Raw genomic sequence first — 21861 nt, 5'->3', positions numbered from 1 at the left:
CATTCAGAAAAAGGGCTCTTGGTGATGAAGTTATTCAAAACTCAGAAGTCAGATCTTACAGCTCCTTGAAGCGTTCAGAGAGTGCCTGTTTTTGAGGTGATGATGATACTTTTTCTTAGACTGAAAATAATTTTGAAAAGTAAAGACGAACACAATAGATCTGCCCCTAGTCTCTGTTGTGGGGTGAATCACGTCTCACACACAAAAGAAAACACTTAAGCACTGGGCCCTGTGACTGGTGACCCCTGGGCATGAGGTTCCATCTGAAAGCGGGTGCTGGCAGGTGCTCTCACGCCGAGACAAGGCCACACTGAGCAGGATGGGGTTTCCAGATCAGAGCAGCCTCTCCGGGCCTGGCATCTCACACTCACTCCACTCCATTCTCGTCCAAGCTCTGCCTGGTCTCAGCTCTAACTTCTCCATCCTACGAATAAGCCTAGAGCCTCTATGGTGTTTGATCCAGGTCATAGAAATAGGGACAGAGGTAGAACTGAGCCTGGGCCCAGGACTTGGGAATCTGAGCTCAGAGTGAGACCATCAGCTTCAGCCCCTCTTTGGAATCCAACAAAGACTTGTAAACACTCAGAGCTGCCAATCCTGGGCTCACATTCCTTTGTGTGCATGCTCAGTTGTGAAGTGTCTGACTCTGTGCAACCCCATGGACTGCAGCCCGCAGAGGCTCCTCTGTCCGTAGGATTCTCCAGGCAAGAATACTGGAGGGGGTTGCCCTTTCCTACTCCTGGGGATCTTCCTGACCCAGGGATCGAACCTGTGTCTCCTGCATCGGCAGGTGGATTCCTTATCACTGCACCACCTGGGAAGCCCGGGTTCCTCAAGAGCTTTTCTAGTCCTTGTCCTCTGTTAGAGTTTCTTCTGTAGCCTCCTTCCGCCCTTGATTCATCTGCTCACCATGTATCTACTGTCCACTGACTCTGCCAGATGCAGTGCCAGACCCTGCAGATGCGGTACACAGCGGTACATTGGGGGGGCAGCAGGTCAGAAAGACACGTCTTAGCCCTGGATGACCCTGCAGGCAGGACGCACTCCAACTGACTTCAAAGTGAACACCCAACACAACAGTATAAACAGAATTATCTAGTAAAATGTAGAATAACTGTTTTTTAAAACGATAAAATGGACAGAGTGGAATGGGTCCTAACCCAACATGACTGGTGTCTCGGTAAGAAGAAAAGAGACGCAGGAAGAACCCCCGTGACAAAGCAGAGCAGGGCGATGTCTCTACAAGTCAAGTGTCAGCCAGAAGAACGAGGACAGACTCTCTCCCGGGAACCCGAGGTGGCTCAGTCCTGCTGCGCCTGGATGCTGGGCTTGCAGCCTCCAGAACTGTGCAGGATAGCTCTCCACCAGGGCATGGTGCTCCGTTACAGCAGCTGCCGGTCACTGATGCCCTCGTCTCCTCCTGTCGACCCTGTGTACCCTGTGCTGCCAGCACCGGGAGGCCACAGTGCTAACGAGCCACCCTTCTCGGCATCGGAAGATCTCATCAGTGTTAACACAGGGCACATATTTGGACCCAGAGAACACGGACGAGGGGGAAGGTCTGTAGCACCCTCTGGTCCAAGCTCCGCATCGCAGGTTGGACCGTCTTTAGCATGCTAGCACCTGCTCTGCATCCTGCTTGAACTTTTGCCTGGGGTGGGAGAAAGCACAGTGTAGTCACGAGCAGGCTCCTTCTCTGGAACCTCAGCCAACTCTCTGCTGCACAAAGAATCCGCCTTTGTATTCAAGACGCTTTCCCCGTGGGGGGTGAATATTTGATGACACTCGTCACATCTCACTCAAGTCTTCAGCTTTGCAGTGTACACTTTGAAGTTTCTTCAAAGTTCACTCCAAAGAAAGTGCCCTTGAACTCTCACTCTCCTAATAAGCATCCTCTGAACATTCCTTGTCTTCCTCTTAAACAGAGTAAAACTAAGATCTGAGCCCACAGACTGCTCCCGTTAGCCTCCCCCAACCTCTCATGTCCTAGGCATTACACGTCAATTAGTGTAGCCTCAACGAGCACCAACGTTATATGCTTCTTTATTTATTAGCAGTTGTACTATTCTTCAAATCAAAAAATACATATATGTATATATATATAAAACCACTTCAAAATCAATTTGCCACATTTTTAAAAGAGCACAGCAGGAGGCTGCCCAGCAAACATAGGCGACAGGACCTGAATGAAGGGTGATCCTCAGGAGAAGGGGATGGGGGGAGAACCACAGGGCAAGTGGAGCATGCGGGGCGCCCTGCCCCGTGGGAGCCTGGACCAGCACGTTCCTAAGAGGATGCGCTCAGCTGCAGGCCAGGCTGAGACTACACTGATGCCCTCAGCTCAGCACCTACGCCGGGCGCATCCCAGCATCTGGGAGTGCCTCCGGTTCGCCGCAGGAGTACTTATCATCCTCGAGTTACAGCCTGCAGCCCGGAAGGCGGTCTGACTGTGCGGCGGCTCTGCGGGGCTGCTGGCTCAGTAACACAAGGCTCCCCTCGAAAGCCTGCTTCTGTATGCTTTCTGTATGGCATACGCTAATTTTCTAAACTAACATGCCTGAAGAGGACATTTTAAACTCTATCCATAAAAAAAGTAAATGAAGTGAGGAATGGATAAGACCGTCAGAAGGACTTCCCGGGTGGCTCAGATGGTAAAGAGTCTGCCTGCAACGCGGCAGACCCAAGTTCGATCCCTGGGTCGGGAAGATACCCTGGAGAAGGAAATGGCAACCCACTCCAGTATTCTTGCCTGGAGAATCCCATGGACAGTGGAGCCTGGTGGGCTACAGTCCGTGGGGTCGCAAAGAGTCGGACTCGACTGAGCAACTAAATAATGAGTCCGTCAGAAGCCACTTAGTGCGTCTCTGTCTTGGCCACGGGAATACTGACTCAAGAACAAGCTGCATCTCCTCCAAGGGAATCCTGTAGAAACCCTAGCGTCCAGCTGTAGTCGGGTTGGGTTAGAACCACTGCTTCCAGATGTCAGGGTCTGTCGGAACTGCCAGGGAATCCTGTTGAAGATTCCCAGTCCTGAGGTTCAGGGTGGATTATGAGACTGCAGTTCTAACAAGCTCCCTGATTACACTGGGTACTTATCTTTGGGTCCCCTGGAGTGACAAGGGGCTGGAACATGGGGCCTCTGGAACCCCCCGAGCTCCCAGCTTCTGTGGCTCCAACCCCTGATGCCTGAAAAGGTCAGGAGGAATTAATGCTCCTAAATGAAGTGATCCCTTCACTTGGAGGGATGTTCTGACTGGGTTGTCACAAGCAAAGCTGTGAAAACAAGAGTCTGATGCTTAAGACATTTGTCCTCTGAGGTTTTCCTAAATTGTAGACCTTCAAGTAGAGCTCTTAGCCATGGATTAAAAAATCAAAAACAAAACAAAACAATTTTCCTATTGCAAAATTTAAACCTCTAACTTTAACAGCTAAAATTATCTTTTCCTACTCCTTTTATGCATTTTTTTAACCAAATTTCATTTAGCCATAATGGGATTTAGACATACGCTAACTGCAAAATACAGGCTTGTTGTTCTTTAGTCGCTAAGTTGTGTCCAACTAGGTGTGACCCATGGACGGTAGCCCGCTGGGCTCCTCTGTCTGTGGGATTTCCCAGGTAAGAATACTGGGAAGGGAGTGGGTTGCCATTCCCTTCTCCTTCTTCAGGGGATCCCGACCCAGGTATGGAAGCAGCATCTCCGCTACTGGCAGGCGGATTCTTTATCATCGAGACACCTGGGAAGCAGAGAATACAGGTTATTTGTTTCTAAACTTTGGTCAGAAGTGACCATCGTTTCCTGAAAGGAAGATAGGGTAATTCAAAATGCCAAATAAAATCGGTCTACTTAAAAGGTCATTACAATTAGCAATTGTTTTCATGCCGACCGCTGTTACAAAATTTTGAAAATTAATATTTCTTCCAAGTAGATTCAGGCACTCTATATACAGTTGTATTTATGTTACTAATTTGCATATATACTCTTTTGATTTGAAAGATATAAAATCATGTTTATTTTAAATTAGTTGGGTTTTAAACAGAAACCCCTAGTTTAAAATATACATTAAATATATAAATAAAATTAGAAACAGTTCAGTTTGGTTTAGTGGAGTGATTATTTTGATTTTTTGACTTGTTTTAATCCAATCATTTTAAAATACAGATTCACTGTTCTTAAAAATAGATTTCAATGTATGTTGCATGAAGGAATTATATACTCAAGTTATATTTTATTTTGATTATTTTAGTTTGTTTCTCTGTTTGGCAAGTGTGATTCATTTCAACTGGTTTTGGTTTGGTTTCATATGATACAGTTTGTACAAACACTGCTGTAAAAGGTTCACCTTACATTTCAGAAGAGTTTTCAATTTGCAATCATTTCAGAACTCATGACTCGACACCCTCGATGTGCACGCTGAGACACTACACACACACAGGTGCATGCGCACCATACACACACTGTATACAGACAGTACACACACACGCACGCATGCACACACGTGTGCACACACGCACACACACGCACGCACACACACGCACACACATGTGCACACGCACACACATGTACACACATGTACGCATGCACACACATGCACGCACGTGTGCACACACATATGTATGCACACACGTACGCACATGCACACACACGCACACACGCGCGAACACATGCACACACACGTACACATGCACACACACACGTGTGCACACATGCGTGCACACACACACGCACACACACACACCTGTCACTGTTGCTGCCATGCTCAGTGTGTCTCTGGCCCCTTCCTGTAGCTCCTGAGGCCTCCTTGTTAATTTTACACTTACCTCCAGTTAAGTGCTTTTTCCTCTCACAGAACTGTAGCTCAAAATACTTTATGAAGCAGCTGGACAGGTCATTAAGAGTGGTCCTTGCATGTCCAAATGCTTCTAAGATGCTCATGACCTGTAGAAAAAGGGAAACAGTTACTGTGCTAATAATGTGCTTAAATAAAATGGGATGATTATAGCAAAGAGACAGGAACATTCCATCAGCTAAGAGGTCATCGACTGCCCATACGACACAATATTGCATTTTTAAGGTCACTCTTTCCTCAAGTGCAAACTGTTAATGTCCTTCGTCCCTACGGGTAACTAGTGGTAACAAGATAGTGATGCACAGAGCACACGACTGCCTTCCTCACACTACCCTCTCAGGGTAAGTGGAGGATGGCATTCTCTTCACACACACACACACATGCACACACACACACCTGCACACACACACACAACTCAGCACGTACTGTTGGTTTTTTCCAACTTAAGAGTAAAGTGCTTCAGTAGCTTTGGAAGGAGGAATTAAGAGTTAATATATGCAATGATCAGAATTTCTTTTAAACATAACATATTCACTTACACATCTGTTTACAACCCGCTTTTTGACCGGCGAATAGGTACCATTCTGCACCCACCGCCCGGGTCACCCTCCCACACCCTGGTTTCACTCCACGCCAACCATTCTCCCCGTAGGAGCAGGAATTAGAATTCTAGATGAAGCCTTGGACCCAGTGTGTCTCATCGCAAGGTGCTACTACAGAGACAGCTGTTTGCAGCTTTAAAGTGTTGTTACCACAGACCCTCAGAAAACTCTGGCCTCTGAAATTCTCTCTTGACGTATATCCTTAAAAATTGACTATAGAACTAATGCTATTCTTTTCTCACAATTAATTGTACCTGTGATAATTAAAATGCTCAATATTCTCCAAGCCAGGCTTCAGCAATATGTGAACTGTGAACTTCCAGATGTTCAAGCTCATTTTAGAAAAGGCAGAGGAATCAGAGATCAAATTGCCAACATCTGCTGGATCATCGAAAAAGCAAGAGAGTTCCAGAAAAACATCTATTTCTGCTTTATTGACAATGCCAAAGCCCTTGACTGTGTGGATCACAATAAACTGTGGAAAATTCTGAAAGAGCTGGGAATACCAGACCACATGACCTGCCTCTTGAGAAATCTGTATGCAGGTCAGGAAGCAACAGTTCGAATTGGACATGGAACAACAGACTGGTTCCAAATAGGAAAAGGAGAATGTCAAGGCTGTATATTTTCACCCTGCTTATTTAACTTATACGCAGAGTACATCATGAGAAATGCTGGGCTGGAAGAAGCACGAGCTGGTATCAAGACTGCCAGGAGAAATATCAATATCCTCAGATATGCAGATGACGCCACCCTTATGGCAAAAAGTGAAGAACTAAAGAGCCTCTTGATGAAAGTGAAAGAGGAAAGTGAAAAAGTTGGCTTAAAACTCAACATTGAGAAAACTAGGATCATGGCATCTGGTTCCATCACTTCATGGCAAATAGATGGGGAAACAGTGGAAACAGTGTCAGACTTAATTTTTTCTGGGCTCCAAAATCACTGCAGATGGTGACTGCAGCCGTGAAATTAAAAGACGCTTACTCCTTAAGGAAAGTTATGACCAACCTAGCTGCTAAGTCACTTCAGTCGTGTCCGACTCTGTGCGACCCCATAGAGGGCAGCCCACCAGGCCTCCCCCGTCCCTGGGATTCTCCAGGCAAGAACACTGGAGTGGGTTGCCATTTCCTTCTCCAATGCATGAAAGTGAAAAGTGAAAGTGAAGTCCCTCAGTCATGTCTGACCCTCAGAGACTCCATGGACTGTGCCTTCCAGGCTTCTCCATCCATGGGATTTCCCAGGCAAGAGCACTAGAGTGAGGTGCCATCGCCTTCTCCGATGACCAACCTAGACAGCATATTAAAAAGCAGAGACATTACTTTGCCAACAAAGGTCCATCTAGTCAAGGCTATGGTTTTTCCAGTGGTCATGTATGGATGTGAGAGTTGGACTGTGAAGAAGGCTGAGCGCCGAAGAATTGATGCTTTTGGACTGTGGTGTTGGAGAAGACTCTTGAGAGTCCCTTGGACTGCAAGGAGGTCCAACCAGTCCATCCTAAAGGAGGTGTTCATTGGAAGGACTGATGTGGAAGCTGAAACTGCAATACTTTGGCCACCTGATGCTAAGAACTGACTCATTGGAAAAGGCCCTGATGCTGGGAGGGATTGGGGGCAGGAGGAGAAGGGGAGGACAGAGGATGAGATGGTTGGATGGCATCACCGACTCAATGGACATGGGTTTGAGCAAACTCCGCAAGTTGGTGATGGACAGGGAGGCCTGGCGTGCTGCAGTCCATGGGGTCGCAAAGAGTCAGACACAACTGAGTGACTGAACTGAACTGCGATAAAGAAGATGACCAAGCAATACTCCTGAAAGAATGAAAAGCTGGAAGGTTCAAAAGTATTTTTCTGGATCTTTCAAGATGTGCATGCCTGCTCAGTTGTATCCAACTCTTTGTGACCCCATGGTCTGTAACCCACCAGGGTTCTCTCTGTCCATGGGATTCTCCAAGCAAGAATACTGAGTAGGTTGCCATACCCTCCTGCATGGGATCTTCCCGACTCAGGTATCGAACCCCCGTCTCTTGTGTCTCCTGCATCGGCAGGTGGATTCTTTCCCACCGCACCCACCAGGGAAGCCATCTTTCAAGGTACTGACAAGCTACATGCAGTTCCTCCATCAGCCACAAGAGGGCCACAATAACACCTTATTGATACACCAAGTGGTGGTTACAATTTCTGATGACAGTATAAGAATTTTATTCTAAATTTAAAAATTTTTCAGCTCCTCTTTAACTTTCTGTATACTGCTCTACTAAGGCATTCAATTCACCTGGAAGTATTTTATATTGTGAAAGATTACAAAACAACATTAATTCTAATCACAGGTCTAAGTACTAAATAAATGTTGGGCAAACAGTGAAATATATGAAAGTGTCTGTTTTTGAAGTTTGAACTTTTGGAGAGAAACAATGAATCCTTACACAAACTCTGTGATTTAGGTCTCTTTGCTGCTGCTAAGTCGCGTCAGTCGTATCCGACTCTCTGCGACCCCATAGACAGCAGCCCACCAGGCTCTCCGTCCCTGGGATTCTCCAGGCAAGAATACTGGAGTGGGTTGCCATTTCCTTCTCCAATGCATGAAAGTGAAAAGTGAAAGTGAAGTCACTCAGTCGTGTCCAACTCCTAGCGACCCCATGGACTGCAGCCTACCATGCCCCTCTGTCCATGGGATTTTCCAGGCAAGAGTACTTTATAATAACCTAAATTTAAAGATCACAACAGTGCGTTGTTAGCAGTAATAGCAGAAATATTTCTGAAAAATAATTTGAAATAATACTTATGATGGTCCTATATTTTCCCTTTTCCCCAACAACTTAATATGAAATAAATATATAGCAAGATTATACTGTAATTATATCACATTTAAACCTTTATAGTAGTTCCTTCAAATAATCGTTTTAAAACTCATAAAAAAGAATCTAATAAAATTTTTAAAGTGTTTTTTGGCTTCTAGTTACATTGGCATCGGAGAAGGCAATGGCACCCCACTCCAGTACTCTTGCCTGGAAAATCCCATGGACAGAGTAGCCTGACAGGCTGCAGTCCATGGGCTCACTGAGCAACTGAGCGACTTCACTTTCACTTTTCACTTTCATGCATTGGAGAAGGAAATGGCAACCCACTCCAGTGTTCTTGCCTGGAGAATCCCAGGGACGGGGGAGCCTGGTGGGCTGCCTCTATGGGGTCACACAGAGTCGGACACGACTGAAGTGACTTAGCATAGCATAGCATAGCATAGCATACATTGGCATTGTATCTGCTAATACACTAATTTTTATTATAATAGAAAATGAATATAAAAGGTAATTAATGACATGCACCTAGAAAGGAAGTATGCTGCTGCTGCTGCTGCTGCTGCTAAGTCGCTTCAGTCGTGTCTGACTCTGTGCGACCCCATAGATGGCAGCCCACCAGGCTCCCCCCTCCCTGGGATTCTCCAGGCAAGAACACTGGAGTGGGTTGCCATTTCCTTATAGGGTAAATAATTCAGTGCATGTGCCTTGGAATAAGAGACACCTGCCCTCAGACTCCAACTCTGATAATGACAAATGCTATAACCTTGAGCAAGTTTTGTAAATTTCCAAACCTCATTTCTTTTATTCTAAATAGAACAACTCAGTGATGATCAGAGTCCAGTGTACGAAGTGTTCAGCCTGGTGCCTGTAACATGGTAAGTATTCAACAAACAGCAGAATTTATTTTTGCTTTTGTTAATAATAGTAGAGAACAATTATACTGCACATTATATTGTACTGACTATGTGCCAGGAACCATATATATATATACACACACAATTATATATACACATACATGAATGTACATTTATATGTATATCTGTACATGTATGTCATTATATGTAAAATTATATATAACTGTAAATACATACATACATACATATGTATGACTGTATATGCATGTATGTGTTTATTACATCTTTTAATCCTCACAACTAGAGTCTCCATTTTATAGAAAAGGAAACTGACAAATCTGGAAAATTTCCCAAGATTGAAAACTTATAAATAGTGGAGCTGGGATTAAAACCTGAGTGATGTCTTGGGTTGGTGTGTTTAGTCACTGTAACAGAATAACAGTAAAGATATACAAGTGACGAGAGCCGCTGAGCAAAATATAAACATATGCATGTCTTCACTGCGCACGGCTGACCCGTGATTCAAGAGTGAACTGAAGCAATGAGTGGTATTGTTTCATCTTTTATCATCCTCCTGGCCAATAGGTGGCACCAAACAAATGTGTTAAGAGAAACACTGCAAAAAAAAAAAAGCAAATTGATACTGCTCTGCTACTGCTACTGCTGCTAGGTCTCTTCAGTCGTGTCCGACTCTGTGCGACCCCATAGACGGCAGCCCACCAGGCTCCCCCGTCCCTGGGATTCTCCAGGCAAGAACACTGGAGTGGGTTGCCATTTCCTTCTCCAGTGCATGAAAGTGAAAAGTGAAAGTGAAGTCGCTCAGTCATGTCCGACTCTTTGCGACCCCATGGACTGCAGCCCACCAGGCTCCTCTGTCCATGGGATGTTCTGCTACTCAACTTTAAAACAAAATAATGAGAAGACTGTGTCATAATAAAACTTTAAATAAAAATACAGGCAAGGGTAAATACGTATTTCCTCAGTACTCACTGACTCACATTTTATTGGCATGATTTGTTCCTATTTATATTGGATTTTTTTTCTATAACATGTTTGTAGTTCTGCCATTAAAAGCTGTGCCATATATTATGGTAGTAGGTAACCAATTGGCCTTTCTAAAAGTAAAGACTTGTACCCTCCTCAATAAAAGATAATGGCTTAATCAGGGCGACCCCATCACTCTGCTCTGTGCAAAGAGTTGCTCAATAAATGTTGATTTAAGGAACTTAAATGGGATTGAATGTCTCAAAGTTGAAACTCATTTGGACCAGAATTAGTGAAGAAAAGTCCCAGGCAATGGTGTTTTTTCCCAAAACATGAATTTCATGTGCCAATAAACCTACCGGCGTGGAAAGTCCCTGTTTCCACAGCTTGAAGTTCAAATACAGGGACTAGAAACAACTGTTCTTCTAGCTGATCTCAGCGGTTTTGAAGTTGCCAAGGGAAACACAAGCCATGTCTATAGCGACAGGACTCAAAGCCACACTACTTTTCCCAGGTTGGCCTAAAATGTCAGATTACTTTGAGCTGTGCTGTAGAATTATGCATGTGCCTAGTGTACAGATCAAGCGTAATAAATGGCTGTGAGTTAACGTCGTGAAGGAACACATGATACCACAGATACACTGCAGAGGGATTTATAGTATGTTTTTTGTAAAGTGAAAAACTGAGAAGAGCTTCTCCTTATAATCTGATCAACATGCTAACAGAACTTGCTAGAACAGTGTGAAGACAAGAGAATCAGACTACTTCAGGGGTCTCCTTGAATACACTGAATTTTACTATGTGAAATTGGACCCCTCTCTGAGCTGCCAACAGGCTCTCAATCAGCTTTCAGTGATTCCCTACAAAAGATGCTTATCTGGTCAATCCCCACAGATATATCCTATGTACACCCCAAACTGTCTCTTTATCAGTAAAAGTAATCAACTCTAATTATATTACATATTTTCAGCTCAACTGTTCTGAGTGAATACAAAAGAGTATGTCCCCAATATATTAAAATACACACAAGAAAACAAAGCTCAACCTCAACAGTGTTCATTTGCACAGAGCCTCCATCTTTTTTCCTTTATTTTCACAAATTTTGACCAACTTATGGTTAAAGTGAAGTCAAAGTCACTCAGTCATGTCCGACTCTTTGTGACTCCACGGACTTTAGCCCACCAGGCTCCTCTGTGGGATTCTCCAGGCAAGAATACTTTCCCTTCTCCAGGGGACCTTCCCGACCCAGGGGTGGAACCTAGGTCTCCTGCATTGCAGGCCGATTCTTTACCATCTGAGCCACCAGGGAAGTCCTATGGTTCAACTTAAAGCCTATGAAGATGTCTCCCCTTCTATTTGCAATCAGGTTTTTCCGATCCCATCATAGTCTCTAACTGAAACCAGTGACTTACATGCTTAAATTTGGAATCGAATATAGGTCTGCTGGAGCCAGACCTGCAGGTGAGGTGTCTCATTATCTGCTTGCTGGCTTCAGACTTTCCAGATCCTCTTTCTCCACTAAAATAAGACAGAAAAAATATACGTTTACTGTTTTGGCAAATATAGTAAAAAAGGAACCAGACAGTAATTCTCAGACGCAAAGAAGGTAAGCTAACTTTCAACGAGAACATGCCATCGTCTGACTTTCCCACTTGGTTCACTCATTAGTGAAAATGCAGAAAGCTGCGCGGTAGGGAAGACAATCTAGGGAAGCTACACATCAGCACAAACACCAGTCTTGAAAGAAGAAAGAAAACGCCTCAACCGAGCATCACCAGATCCCTGCGGTCCCTGATTTGCTCTTCATTTCTTGACCCTTGAATGAAAAAAATGTTTTTTTTTTCTGAGTAACGAGTTGATACATGGCATCATTAGCCTTTAAAGATGTCCCAAAGGAATACTAGTTCTGCGGAAAATAAACAAATCTTACTATTGATAGAAGAACAATCCCATGCGCAAGGGTATGTAGAAACAAGCAATTTCTTCACTGATGGAACATGCTTGGCACTGGGAGCTCTATAATTGGCAGGTTCCCAAAAGATGTCATTGGCTCTTCAGAGCTTCACTAAGAACCACAATTTTTGACAAGAATTAAGTGCATTCAGTGAGAGTTTAGTTACGGCCGTGGATTTGTGACAGTCATTTTAGGCTGGGGGTACCTCCGAGAGCCCCCCAAGGTGAGCCGCAGTGGATGAGCATGGTTGTGAGTGTGGGCAGGGGGCACTCAGGCTCCGGAGCGAGGCTGCTGGACTCACATCCCAGGGAGACCCCACACTAAGGAGCTAACCCTTCTAACACTCAGCCCTCGACACATAAAATGACAGCACTAACACTGGTCATAGTAACACGCATCCTACAACATCACTAAAGCGATGGACAAGATAACACGTGGACGGTACCTAGGGGAGGGCCTGATACCAGCAACTCTCAAAAATATTGGTTGTTATCACTGTCAACACAACTACACACTCCTTGCCATCTCCCTTTTTTTTTTTTTAAGTTTCCCTTTTTGTCTAAGCAAGACCAGGACCAGGAAACCCAATAGATAAAGCAGATAAAAGCAGCATTTCTTGGCTCAAGAATGCCAGGGTCCCCTAACTTCCACTTGGGGGACCCTTCAGAGCAGGTATAAAACCACCACTCGCAGCTATTTTGAAACCACATGACCAACGTCTGCCACACGCCGGTCTGACCGTCCATGGGACTCTGATGGGGTTAATAATATAAAAGTGTATACAGAAGTGCTTATTTACAGATTTAATGTTACTTGGGTTCTTTCCAGGGTTCCCTCTTCACTCTTTGATCTCGCTCTGACTCAGGCTGTGCAAAGCTTTATTTACATGTTCAGTCTTCAACTGATGCTATTGAGGATAACTATGCAAAGACAGGGGTATTCATGGATGTCTCCCTCTCAAGGAGGTGTAGCCTGATATACAACATAATTCTCAACTGTCCTTTGATACCTAAATATTTATTTAATTCTCTATCAGTACACACTCACATTTCACCCTTACTTCTTACGATACACTTTTTTTTTTCGCTCCAATGTAAATGACCCTCCTGAGCATCTTGACATTTAGGAGCTAACACTGCCATTGCATTCCAATAAAAATGACTTCGGGTGTATAATTCTGGTGACATGAGCCAAGGTAAATACCTAGAAGCAGCTGGGAAATTTCACCTCTGCAAGCTGCTGCATGGTGTCTCGCTCAGCACCACATTTTGGAGAAAGGTGGAATACTAGTCGCGGGCGCCCTTCTTTCCCTGTGTTTTCTAAGGTTTGAAAGCAAGGCGCTCTGGTTCTAAGACATAAATCTTCAAAATGAACTGAGCTTCAGGTTAAGTTTGTTGAAATATTCCAGCCACACCCGGGGCCGTTTGTAATAACAAAGATGTTTCTCCTCTGTAGCGAGTCAAGTGTACCCCCTGCAAAGACTTACAGGGACACAAACCGATGAGGAAGTCAATAAACATAAAGCAGAAGAAATGTGGACAGGTTTACCGCCAAGCTCCCGGGGCACAGCCGAGCCTGGGGCTGGGGCGGGTGAAGGGCTCACCTGAGGACGAAACACTGAGGTCTCCGCTCCTGGAAAAGCTGGTGGAAGGCTCTCTCCGCGCAGCAGAAAATGTGAGGCGGCAGGGAGGGGTTGGGCTGCCCAGTGCTGCTCAGGTACAGCTCAGAGACCTGGAGAACAGGGCCGGCACCTCTGTCAAAAGGATTCAGGGTCCTTTGCCCCACGAAGACACTGATACATTTCCAATACACAAAAGCACATAAATCTCTAATCTTGAGTCTCACTTGTAAACACAAACCATTTGTGCAATGATGCCCTCCTCAGCACATTTTAAGCATCTCTAATGGTGGTTCCGTCTGGTCAAAGCTATGGTTTTTCCAGTGGTCGTGTATGGATGTGAGAGTTGGACTATAAAGAAAGCTAAGCACCGAAGGATTGATGCTTTTGAACTGTGGTGTTGGAGAAGACTCTTGAGAGTCCCTTAGACTGCAAAGGGATCCAACCAGTCCATCTTAAAGGAGATCAGTCCTGGTTGTTCTTTGGAAGGACTGATGTTGAAGCTGAAACTCCAATATTTTGGCCACCTGATGTGACAAACTGAATCATTGGAAAAGATCTTGATGCTGGAATGATTGAAGGCAGGAGGAGAAGGGGACGACAGAGGATGAGATGGTTGGATGGCATCACCGACTTGATGGACATGAGTTTGAGTAGGCTCCAGGAGTTGGTGATGGACAGGGAGGCCTGGCATGCTGCTGTCCATGGGGTCACAAAGAGTTGGACACGACTGAACGACTTTCACTCAATCACTTGATCCCATACAGATCAGTACAGAGTGTTGTGGAGTTCCCTCTTCCACATGGTGGATCTTTATTGCTTCGGGCATCTATTTTATACACAGCAGTATGCCCATGTCCTCCTCTCCTTCCTCCCAAACCTTCTCCTCCTCCTCACCCCCCTTCTCCTTCATCTTCACCTATAACCCCCAAAATAATACGGGTAATTCCTTTTGCTCTAGTCAACCCTACTTCCATACATCTGCAGACAGCCCAGGGGTGGGACTGGGGTCGGGCTGGGTGGGATGAGGAGGGTGGGCATGTTTCAGGGCAGCTTTAAAGCAGCAGTGGAACTGACTTTTGCTAAGAAGAGAGGAGGGTTGGGCGGTGAGGGACCCTGTTTTACCCAAAAGTATTTCTGTGCTAATTCTTGGTTGATTCGTTGGGAGTTCAGAGACAGGAATGTCTCTCTCTCTCTCTTTCCCTCCCTGCCTCCACCCCACCTCCAGCATCTAAAGGGCATCCTTGCTTCAAGAACACAGGCTTCCTCCTTTCATCTCCTGCTCCCCCACCAAGGATTCTGCTTCACACTGGAGGCAGCCTGTGGTTGCACAAGAAAAAGAGTTCCCACGACGGCATTTTGATCCCAAAACACTTGGCAAAAATCATACTGTGCTTTCAGTTGCCTGGAATACTTTTTCAAAAGCAGCTTCTCTTTTAATTTTGACTCTCATGATTAAAGCTGGAAAGGCTCGGAAAATGTGTAAAGGCAGCACCGTCCTGTCTGATCCAATTGCCTAAACATCACAGGGCTCTTCTGAAAGTGTTCAGAGAAGAATTCTAAACCAACCGACCTTGAACTAGTCAAAAATGCATGGGAACACAGAGTTAATACAATATTTGATTTTAGAAGTCTGTCTAGGGACCACAGTCATAAGAACCACACATGACAACTGCAAGGGACTCTTTTGATAAAATAACATTCCTTTTCAATATTTTCTCAAAAGAAAATAAAGTCACTATTATGTAACCACTCAGGGCAGAATTTTCTGAGAAGCTTGATTTTAATTCCAGTTTTGCTTTTTCTTCTTAATCATTTGACACAATAGGTATGTCTAGAAAGTGGTTACTCTACATCATTAAAGGACATTTAAAATTTTATACTCACCACGGTGGAATAAATTGGAATCTCTTTGAATGGATTAACCAGCAGGAGAATGTCCCCAATAAAAGTCTATTAAATTAAAAGGATAGAAATTGTTATTGGACCATATAAATAGCACTTTTAAAGTTAAATATTGTATAATTTTTAAATCACTGAGAAAACTATAGAGAATAAATAAAAATCACACTTTAACATTTTGTGAATTGTTTTAAAAGTTTGTAAATAAAAAGTCAAATTCACATAAAATTAAACCAATAAGCTTGTCCCACTGAACACACAAGTGAAATGACTATCTTAAGTAATTAATTGAACACATGGATGAAATTTTGAAATAAGTAATTACCAAGTGGAATAATTAACTCACATTGAACACTATTACCAAGAACTGCACAATGTATGTTCATTTAAATTGAACACCAGCCAGTTCCAGTACGTTTAAAGGGTTTGAGTCACATAAAGTGCATTCTCTGATCACGGATTATGATGCAAATTAACCATGGATAGCTAGAAAATCACCAAATGTGTGGTGATTATACATTTGCAAATAACCTATGAGTCAAAAAGAGAAATCACAATGCAAATGAGAAAACATTTTAATTATGATATATCATAACATGTGAGATGCTACTAAAGATACACTAGATATGAAATTATTATTATTATTTTTTGATATGAAATTATTGCCTGAAACATATGTTAAAAAAGAATACAGGCAGGTAATGATCTAAGTACCTGTTTCTAGGAACTCATCAACTTACAAGAAATTATCAGAAATAAGTAACCAACATATGAGCAGAAATGAATGGAATTAGTAAACAAAAGCCATGGAGTAAATAAACTAAAGCAAAAGGCGATCATTGGAAAAGTCAAATAAAAACCTGGTGTCCTAACGAGACCGACTGAGGAAAGAAGAGGAAACAGACCACCAATATGCCAAGTAAGACATCACTACAGATCCCACTGAAGTGGGAACAGATGAAGAGGGATATTTAGATGATGTGGACAATAATCCACAATCTTACCAAGATAAATGCAATAAGATGTCAGAAATCTAAGTAGATTTATTTTCGGTAAAAAATTGAATCCATGTCTAAAACCTTCCCACAAAGAAAACTAAGAATTCACCAGTGAATTCTTGCCAACACTGATGTAAAAATAAACAAATTTCATACAAATTATTCCAGAAAGTAGCAGAAGAGGGAACATGAATCACTTCATTTTAAGAGGTCTGCATAAACTTAGTATTAAAAACAAATATATTGAAAGAAAATTATAGGCTGTTTTCCTTCATTAAAACACATGCTAAAATAATGAGAAAAATACAGACAAACTGAATCCAATAATACATTCAACAAATAATAAATTTCAACCAGAGGCTTTATTCTAGTAATTCAAGGTTGGCTTCATATCAGAAAATCAACTCTTGTAATTTGTATTACTAAGAAGTCAAGAATAAAATTTATATGATTATCTTAATAAATGCAAAAAGCATTTAATAATAGTCAATTCCCACTCTTGATTAAAAATAATAATAACTTTGAAAACTACTAATATAACGGAACTTTCTTAATCTATACAAAGTAATTACATGTGGTAATAACTTGCTTAATGATAAAACACTAATTTTAATGATAAAACAGCTTTCTGCAAGGATCAGAAACAGCACATAAATGTGTAATATGCTGACTTCCAGCCAAATTTTTAAATTAATAGCCCCTATATCATCAAATGGGGCTTCTCAGGTGGCGATAATGGTAAAGAATCTGCCTTCCACTGCCGGACACCAGTTCAATGCCTGGGTTGGGAAGGTCCCCTGGAGGAGGGCACAGCCACCCACTCCAGTATTCTTGCCTGGGGAATCCCATTGACAGAGGAGCCTGGAGGGCCATGGTCCATATTGCAGAGTTGCAAACAACTGAAATGACTTAGCACGCACACATATATTATCAAACAAGGCAGAAAAGGTAAGGATCTATCAGGGTTTCAAAGATAAACATGAAAGCCATTATTTGGCTCCCACTTAGTGGTGTGTGCAGAAAAGCCAAAGAAAGATGGTCGAAAGTAACTTAATCTGGAAGCTCTGGGAAGGTTTACTTAGAGACTGAAAAAGTACCTAGAGGGAGTTTATAAAGCTTTGCACTTCATGGAGTGAGAAAGAGAACTCCAGGGAAAAATTCTAAGGGGAGTCCCAGATGCAGGAAGGAGGGGGGTGACTAGGAATCACCAATGATCATGTTTAGGGGCCAGACAGGGAATAAGGACATGTGGCCATCCTTCCACGAAAAATGACAAGCTACCGAAAAGTTCTAAGACTGGGAGTTTTGAGATTACATTTCTTCTGCATAAAAATGGCCCTAGTTCCTTGTGAGATCAGACTGAAAAGGGGTGAAGTTTCCTCTAGAAAGACAGGAGGCTGCTGGGGCCAGGACGATGAGGGTGGTGAGCACTGGGAGGCAGAGGACGTGAAGGTCGCTCAGGCGTGTCCGATTCTGGGGATCTTCCCCACCCAAGGATCTAACCCAGGTCTCCCTCACTGCAAGGGGATTCTTTACCAGCTGAGCCACCAGGGAAGCTGTGGACTAAATGATATTTGGGAGAAAAAGCCACTTGAAAGGCATGAACGAAAGAAAGGAAATCAGAACCATTCAACACAGATTTATGGTTAGCAGGGGGGAAGGATGAAGGAAGGAGGGAGTTCGTACACACTGCTAGATTCAAAATGGATAACCAACAAGCATCTGCCCTGTAGCACACGGAACTCTGCTCAATGTCATGTGGCAGCCTGGATGGGAGGGGGTTTTGGAGGAGAATGGATACGCATATACGGATGGCTGAGTCCCTTCACTGCATACCTGAAACCATCACAACCTTGCTCATCGGCTCTACTCCAGCATAAAATAAAAACTTCAGTGGTCTACCGATAACGTGACTAAGACGTTAACAGGAAGAAGAATCAGCAAGACGTTATGGAAAGAGAGACAATGGCACAAACCACACAAGTGGCAAGGCAGCAGCAGAGACCAAAGTAATCAGGCTCTGCCTCTTCATGCTGATGACTCAATTCCATTAATTCTGATAGAAGTATTTAGTTTTAAGTGTATTTACAGTGGCAGGCAATTTATCCAAGTGTTAAGATGCTGCCCTGAATTTTCATAGGTTAATCAGCACCTGACAATTTATTACTTGTAAAGAAATCTCAGATTTCACATTTACATGAAAATTACTTAATCAATTGCTCAGTGGAGGAGGAAAAAAAAAAAAAAAAGGGTGTGATCCAAAAGGCATAGCAGACATGTGCATAATCAGATTTCTCTGTAGACCTTCTGATTGAATTGCTCTGAGTTGAATTTAATGAAATCAATGAGAGAGAGAAAGAGAGTCTGAGATTACATACTGCCAAAACCGATCCACGTACTGGAAGAAATAACACATATAAACCAGAGTAGAACCAAGCAAATCAATCCTCCGTGCTGTTTGTCATCTAAGTCAGATATCTGTATCTTATTATCAGAGATATGTGTATAAATTACTTACTCAACAAAGACATTTCTTGATAATTTGGAAACACAGTATCTTTTTTCATGCAGACAGAGGCAAGCCCTCAAGGCTCACTTAGCTTTTCCTCTCTGGCTTCCTTTTCCAGATCTGAGTGGCCGAGTTAAAGCAGATGAAACAAGCAGCATTTTTATAACTGACCTGCAGATCCTGCGGGATCTAAGCAGGATCTTCTCCTCCAGCAAACCTGACAACAGGAAGTTGTCTACCCTCAGGCAGACAACTTTAACCACGCTGAAGTGTGGGTCATTGCTGAAACTGCCTCATACCTGAATCAGAAGAACTGACCTGAACCCTGAGAAATCCACCTTAAGCTATCGGGATGCTCCTAAGTAACAAAGAGCCCTCTCCTTGTAATACTAGCAGCACGGAAGGGCCCTCTCCTTGTAATATTAGCAGCACGGAAGAGTGAATATACACACAAGACAAAGCCATGCAAAAGGCAATTTCAAGGGCACTTACGTAAATCTGATTGTTCCCAAAGCGCTTCTGAATTTCATAAAGCAGGCTGCTGTCTGTGAGCTCGCTGAGCGTCGCCAGGTCATCATTGGGAGCGGGAGGCATCAGCTTGACCTGAGGAAAAACCAGGTAAGATGAATTCTACTTCCCAATCAACTGTCCTCACAGCTGGATGTTCCAGTTTCAATTACATGTCAAAAGTTTACAGACCACATGACTGTGAAACTGTTATTAAAAGATGATACGGTTCACTTAAAAGGAGCAAAAAAAACTCACCAACCGTAGCAATGTATTCAGAGGAGAATCTGTTCCTGTGCCCCGCAGCCTGCACATGGACACGCACACACTCACCAACACACACACGCCTCATGTGGCCCAGCATCCACCACACCCTGAAGTCTGTCTAATTTACACAGCTCTGAACTGCGCTGAGCCCTCTGTAAGGCCAGCTATTAAAACGCTCACGTTTGCAGTGCTTCCAAAACTAAAGGAAAACTCTTTTCAGGAAACTGAAATAGGAAGAAAGCAGTGTACACAGACGTCAGCTTCAGCACATGTGGAGGAGGATGCTGGAATTCTACAACAGACTCTAGAATTTTGGCTTGTAATTTTCATCCTGCCCTACATTACTCTTAAGGCAGTGGTGAGGTTAAGGTAATTCTGCCAGAAAGAAAGAGAAAAAACTGTTTTCCCACTCAATTTAATGTTGAGTGACAGAGTTGAAAAACTGGAAAACACTTCAAATAAAAAAAGAGATGAATTTGAATTATTTAATTAGATGAAAATCTATCATTTACAAGTCAGAAATGGACAATGTTTAGTTTTATAGACACAGACTAACACCTCTAGCAAGTTACCATACATGTTGAACTTCCAAAGCAACCATAAAAGAGAAAAACCAAGAGCAGGATTTTTTTTTTTTTTCCTTTAGGAGTAATGATTTACACTAAAATAATAAAATTCTCTTACAGTCACTGGTCTAAGGAGCAGAATGCAAATTTGAGTGCACGTTTAGAAAAAAAATAAAAAAGCATGAACAGCACTAACAGAAGTTTCACATTTGTCCCAACGAGCCTGTAAGAGCTATTGCAGCATCTCCTTGGAATTCTTGAGGATTTTCATCCACAGTCACAGCTGCTCCATGGTGAGAGAAAGTACCAGGCTGACGGTAAAAATGTGAAGACTTCCCAGCCAGCTTGCCGTGATGAAACATGAAAATACAGTCTTCGGGTAGATCAAGGGAAGAATTCCTTGTATTTATCATGTCGCATTCCAGACTGATCAGGAGTGAAGCTCTGATAATCAGTCTTAAGCAAGGCTCCCCAAGGGACACATACTTTATAAAGATTCCTAAAGCATTGTGACAGCTGACAACCAGTAGAAAGAAAAACAAGAAGTATGTCTGCGGATATTTTTATGTTCAGAGTGGAAGGCTTAGTGTACGCTACCAATGTCTCCCGAACAATTACAACTACAGTCAAAACAGAGACAGCATAAATATGTAAAAAAAAAAATTAACATCTTCACTAGGATTGATCATCATGGTTCTCATGAAGATATGCACGTTTCCATACGCACTGCTGTGCTTTGTTGTATCTGACTCTTGGCGAGCTCCATGGACTGGAGTCCGCCAGGCTCCTCTGTCCACGGGGATTCTCCAAGCAATAATACTGGATCAGGTTGCCATGCCCTCCTCCAGGATATATATGTGTACACACATATATTTTCTCCTCTTTATACATCCCTGGAGAAGGAAATGGCTACCCACTCCAGTCATTCTGCTCGGGAAATACCATAGACAGGGGAGCCTGGCGGGCTACAGACCATGGGGGTTGCAAAGAGTCAGACATGACTGAGCGACTGAGCATGCACACTTTATATACATGTATATTTCCCAAAATAGAGATCTCAAACACAAAACATACATAATTCAGGATAGAAAGTCAGGGAGAAATTAGAGAAGCGTTTTGATAAATGTTTTAAGACCCAAAAGGAATTTACATCTTGGAAATACTCTGAATTCACCCCTTCCTGTTTCCTGTTTGTCAACAGGGCTGTGAGTGCTGTCAGATTTATTGCTTTGTTCTCTTTTGTTTGACGGTGTTTTCTCTCTATGGGACATAAGCAGTGTATGTCAAGGAACCAGAACTTCAGTGGGCAAAGAGGAGTTCTGACAAATGGAATAAGTACAAGAAGACCCTGAGGAAAAGGTTGTCTAGGAGGAAAGAACCAAGGATGCATGAATGAAGAGGAAAGAGGAAATTTAAAAAAAGAACAAAAGATCTGCCTGGGATGGTCCTACCAGG

The 21861-nt window shown here is 43.1% G+C and overlaps 1 protein-coding gene across 1 annotated transcript in view; it reads right to left on the bottom strand.

The window, feature by feature from the left end:
- Nucleotides 1-21861, bottom strand: part of MYO16 (myosin XVI) — a 519851-nt gene that overhangs the window by 243705 nt on the left and 254285 nt on the right. Inside the window, exons 11-15 of the mRNA XM_086328670.1 lie at nt 19559-19669; nt 15545-15610; nt 13643-13770; nt 11498-11603; nt 4820-4937 (exon numbers count right to left, since the gene is read on the bottom strand). Of these exons, the coding sequence (XP_086184796.1) occupies nt 4820-4937; nt 11498-11603; nt 13643-13770; nt 15545-15610; nt 19559-19669 (529 nt within the window). The remainder of the gene's footprint in view (nt 1-4819; nt 4938-11497; nt 11604-13642; nt 13771-15544; nt 15611-19558; nt 19670-21861) is intronic.

Source organism: Bos grunniens, chromosome 12 (genome assembly GCF_055505025.1).
Source record: "Bos grunniens cultivar Pamir isolate PY7600 chromosome 12, Bosgru_T2T1.0, whole genome shotgun sequence".
NCBI lineage: Eukaryota > Metazoa > Chordata > Mammalia > Artiodactyla > Bovidae > Bos > Bos grunniens.
Note: the sequence above shows the minus strand (reverse complement) of the source record. Positions and strands in the feature narration are given on the sequence as shown.